The 4,897-nt window shown below is 36.9% G+C and overlaps 1 protein-coding gene across 1 annotated transcript in view; it reads left to right on the forward strand.

The window, feature by feature from the left end:
* Nucleotides 1-4,648, forward strand: part of LOC142340065 (neuronal acetylcholine receptor subunit alpha-7-like) — an 8,712-nt gene extending 4,064 nt beyond the window's left edge. Inside the window, exons 3-4 of the mRNA XM_075390476.1 lie at nt 3,408-3,833; nt 4,141-4,648. Coding sequence (XP_075246591.1) covers nt 3,408-3,833; nt 4,141-4,535 — 821 coding nt within the window. The 3' untranslated portion in view covers nt 4,536-4,648. The remainder of the gene's footprint in view (nt 1-3,407; nt 3,834-4,140) is intronic.
* The last annotated feature ends 249 nt before the right edge of the window (nt 4,649-4,897 follow it).

The raw sequence follows: 4,897 nt of genomic DNA on the forward strand, positions 1-4,897 counted from the left end.
TTATTTGGTGCTGTACTGCAGGCAAATTTAATCAAAGTGGACTAAAGTAGCTTATTTCGTGCCCTTTTTTGATGAAAAAGGCTGAATTTTGTAATATTTATCCAGAAATTTTTTCCAAAAAATTGAATCAAAACAATCAACAATGCTTGTTTGTCTTTAAAAATATAGTCAACGACACTATTCTCAAAAATTTTATTAAATTTTAGCACAATTGACGAAAATTTAGGCGAAAATTCCGGAAAAAGTGAATAAAAACAACGTGAATTCACTCTACTTTTCTCATAGTTTAAACCTCGATAACTCCCTGTAGAAAACGAAAATTAAAAAAATCTTTTTAATTCCATTTTCTAAGCCGGACGAGCTTTCTAGTGATACCAGTCTCAACTCTCTACGATGAATATATCGATCGGCGAAAATTGACGGAACAAAAAAAACCCATTTGAGTATATAGTTCCTCCCCCCTCAAAAGGGTCGGAACAACTATCATTGGATGATAATATGGACGAAAAAAGCAAATCGTAGCTGATATTTTGCTGAATCACTCTTTGCTACATTGGAAACAGGTTGTGAGAATTGGCTGCAAGCAAGAGACAATCAGGCAGAAAACTTTCATAAAAACGAATACTTTGCAGACATTGCAGACTACTTGGCCACATCGGAGGGCAAGTAATGGATGCTACGTTTTAAGATGGTGGCTGCTTTGTATTGCAAATGGGCCCACAAAAGCCATCTGTTTTTGTTTTTATTCTCCTTTCCCGTACCATATCCACAGAGACTATCAGGCCTGATTCAGAAAAAAATCAAACATGGTCACCGGCCTGATTCAGAGGCTGATCACTTCAAACACAAGGCTGCTAAGAGAACACTCCAAAATTGATCTTTGAGGTTTCTATTGACAGAGAAAAATCAAGACTTGGGGGTCTCTGCCCAGAGAAATCCCAAGTCTCGGGTCTCTCTGCAAAGAGAAGGCCCAAATCTTGGATCACTCTGTGAAGAGTACAACCAACATTTGGTGACCGATTGGCAGACAGGACGCAAGACTTAGGTTTTCTCTTGGCAGAAAGGATCCAAGACTCGATTTTTTCTGGACAGAGGGTGCATTTTTCTAGGTTCATGAGCACATCCGTTTGAGTACCCTAATGTACAAGTAAAGCAGCAATTATGATTAAGAAAGCTATCAAAACTTTGTTCGTGGCTCTTGGTAAGGTATGCTCACCTTTTCAAGGCCTGAGAGGTTCTCAAATACACAGATTCAGTTGTCACCTCTGAAGAGAAATGAAGAGCTATAGCTAAAAAAATCATTACAAAGCCAAACATTACAAGTACACATAATACATCCCAAAGCAAGATAAATTGAATTGGATTTTAGGGATATAGGGGAATTTGATTTCTAGTAACGGTCGATATGAACAGCTCCTTGACTAGCTTGGAAAAAATATATTTTAAAAATATATTTTGCAAAACAAAGAAGAAAACGTATGAAAATCTAATTTTTTTTACCAAGCAAGCCATGTCCAAAATGCTTTTGCCTTATATCCCAAAGATATAGGGGAACTTTGATTTGTAGTAATGCTGGATTTGAACAATTCCTTGGCTAGCATGAAGATAATATATTTTAAAAATACATTTTGCAAAACAAAGAAAAAACGTTTGAAAACCTAACTTTAAAAAGCAAGCTGGGACCCAAATGCTGTGTAGGTGGCACAGACAGTTTTATGTGAGAAACAGTCAAAATTTTGTTTGATCCACCTAATCCGCAAACGTTTCGTTTTTTTTTGAATTTCAATTTACTGCTAATCTATTTTTGAGACATGATACGTGAGCATGGGTTCTAATTTGAAAAAAAAAACACTCAGTTTTGACTTCTATTTTGCATATATTTTCGTAAATCTGTGAACGTGAAGAGAGAAAACCGATTCTAAGATTTGGCAGTGAAACCCAAGACTTGGATTTTCTCTGCCCAGAGAGGCCCTAATTCTTGGGATGAAGTTCACGAATTTCCCCTGCAAATGATTTTTTTTGTGACAGAAAACGTGTAATTGAGTGTCAAATTTATAAGAGAGTTGCCATCATTGAATGAAAACATCGGATTTTCATGATCTCAACCTTAACTCTGCTCAGAGAAAACCAAGACTTGGGTTCTGCTCTGCCCAGAAAAACCCAAGTGTTGGCCTCTCTCTGCCCAGAGGTCCCAATTCTTGACTCCGCCACCCAAGTCTTGGCATCTCTCTGCCAAGACTTGGCCTCTGGAAAATCTCCGAATCAGGCCTAATGGGCTCTGGGGATTTGGTACGGGTTATTAACATTTTTGGGTCATAGGGAGTATTTTTTCTTGAGCGGCTTTGTGTCATTTTTTCGTCCACAATCAAACATCCGTGCTATAATATTATCACGGTAGTCGCAGGACACGGCATGATCAGTAATTTTTTTCCGAAGTGCAGCGCTTGGAAACTGGGAGTATCTTTCCATCTTCATTCATTGCACCAATAAGCCGTAACTTCAATAATTTACGATAATCTTTGAGGAATCGTTGAAAAAATAATCCTTCACCTGGAATAAGAGCTTTGAAAATTCATAATCCTGATTTAGGAGGATAAATCAAAATTGATCGCGATCATTCAATCCCTTTTTTATCGTTCTGGTTCCAATAATGCAACCGCCGCATCGAATGCTTTCTGAATATTGTTCCGAGTTAGTATGAATTTTAAAAGTCAAAATCCTTAGTTTGTTTGCCTCCCGTGATGACAGTTGTTGACCTGTAGACCATAGTTAGGCTTCCGGCAACTCAATTGTTTATCTAAGAACATGAATCGAAGCGTTGATTGCAAAAAACAAGAGAAAGCATCAGGTAAACAATTTTACATAGATGAGCCCCTAGTTTTCATTAAAGAGTTCATTAAAAGAAAAAATTAAATTCTATAACAAACTTTTAAATTTTAACATTTAAAAAAAATTTCGAGAATTCATTCAGCTTACAAGTATTTTCGAAGGCAGAAAGCTAGATGCCTGAAAATTTGTTTTAAAAAGCGCGCTACATTGAATTTCTTAATTTTTGTTCGGGTTGAACAAAAGTTGACGTTCTCGCATTTTTTTTGGTTTAGTATCTCAGCAATCCGAAAGCTTGACGAAATTGATAATTTTAAGGCTTTTCAGTTGAATTTACAATTTCTGGATTTATCTCGCCAAGGCATTACAAATTACAGTTCCAATAATCAAAACTTAGTTGTTAAATTTGTCTAAAAATCTCATTTCGTCGTATAAATGATTTCAACTCAATCTCCATTTTTTAAATAGTGCGAGTAATTTGTCAATTTCATTGATTCGCAAAGAAATTAAGACGAGTTAATAAATACAAATTTTAGTGCTCTGTCATGTTAAGTTAATTATAATTTCATTTCGCGTTTCAGTTCTTTCAACCCACAACCAAAAGGCTGGTCTTGATTACTTCTTGGAGAACGACCAATGGGAACTAATTCGCCCAGTGTCATTAGTCACAATGTCACTGAACGCTTTTGAAGATGACGCGAATACCCCTTTAACATCCTCTGCTCTAGTGGTAACTGTGCACCTAAAACGACGCCCCCTATTCTACATGGTGGTACTCATTTGCCCAAATCTGATGATCTACCTGTTGTCCACTCTTGTGTTTTTCCTTCCAGTTGAGTCGGGCGAGAAAGTGTCGTATATTGTGACTATATTTCTGGCAGAGATTGTGAACGTGGGTGCATTGACGAACGTGTTTCCCGCCAGTTCCTTCGGGTTCCCCAAATTGGCTTATTTCATTTTGACCGTGACTGTTCATCTGAGTTTGCTCTGTGTTGCTACTGTGGCAGGTATACTATTAATCAAACTTTTTAAATCTGAGATTTCGGAATTGCTAGAGCTATTTTGAAAGTACCATCAAAGTTGACTTAAATGATGTTCTTTTGTTATTAAGCTTACATCTATGTACGGTTTGAGTTTTTCTTCTAAATGCAACCATTTGGTTAACAGTGTTGGTATCGAATCAGATTGTGGTTCAATGAAAAACTGCAGTAAAGCAATAATTGAAAGATTGAAAATAAATAAATTCTAGCAGCGCGAATCTGAATGTTTATAGGATATGTTAATATGTCAAACTAAGGGAAAATCTGTTTGCAGTTATCAACATTCATCATTTTGCCGAGGATCGGAAACCAAACAGGTTTGTCAACTGGGTGATCAAATCCAAAATTGTGAAAATACTCGATTTGGACAAACGACAACCAAGACGAAAACCATCCGCACCTCCGCCGAAATCTTCAACTGTCGACAATGGACATGTGAGCAGTGATGACCCTTCAAATGACAACAAATCTCCCCAAAGGGGAAAGAAACGATTCTCCATGGTACGTGATCAACTGACAAGATTGACTCTGAAATTGGAGGAGACTCAACATAAAAACCAATCACCTTGGAAAATATTTGCAGAGGTACTGGATAGCCTGTACTTTCTCCTGCATCTATTTGCTATGATTCTGACTCTATTTCATTTCAACCTTCAATTTTGGGCGTAAAAACTTAATGAGTTTCTTGTGAGTGAGAAACTTACGATTACCGGTTCGAAAAACTTTTCAGCGTCATAAAAGCGCAAAAAACTAATTAAATCTCAAAATAATCACAAATTCTGATTCTGAAACCACTGAGTTTAGGATTATGCGCTTCATATTTGAAAAACTTGAGTTCATTTCACATTAATTGTCTCACACTCTTACGGCATCTGATTGCTAATTCTTTTCTCTCCATGTGTCATACACGCTTGCCTCAGATGAAGTAAGAAATCGGCTGATATCTACCGAATATGGGTAAGATTGTATGGGTTGAGAATGTTGCAGTCTGAAAATTTCTACCCACCCTAGTTGAGAAATTTTCGGTTTTA

This window comes from Convolutriloba macropyga, chromosome 5 (assembly GCF_964194025.1).
Source record: "Convolutriloba macropyga chromosome 5, txConMacr16.3, whole genome shotgun sequence".
Taxonomy (NCBI): Eukaryota; Metazoa; Xenacoelomorpha; order Acoela; family Convolutidae; genus Convolutriloba; species Convolutriloba macropyga.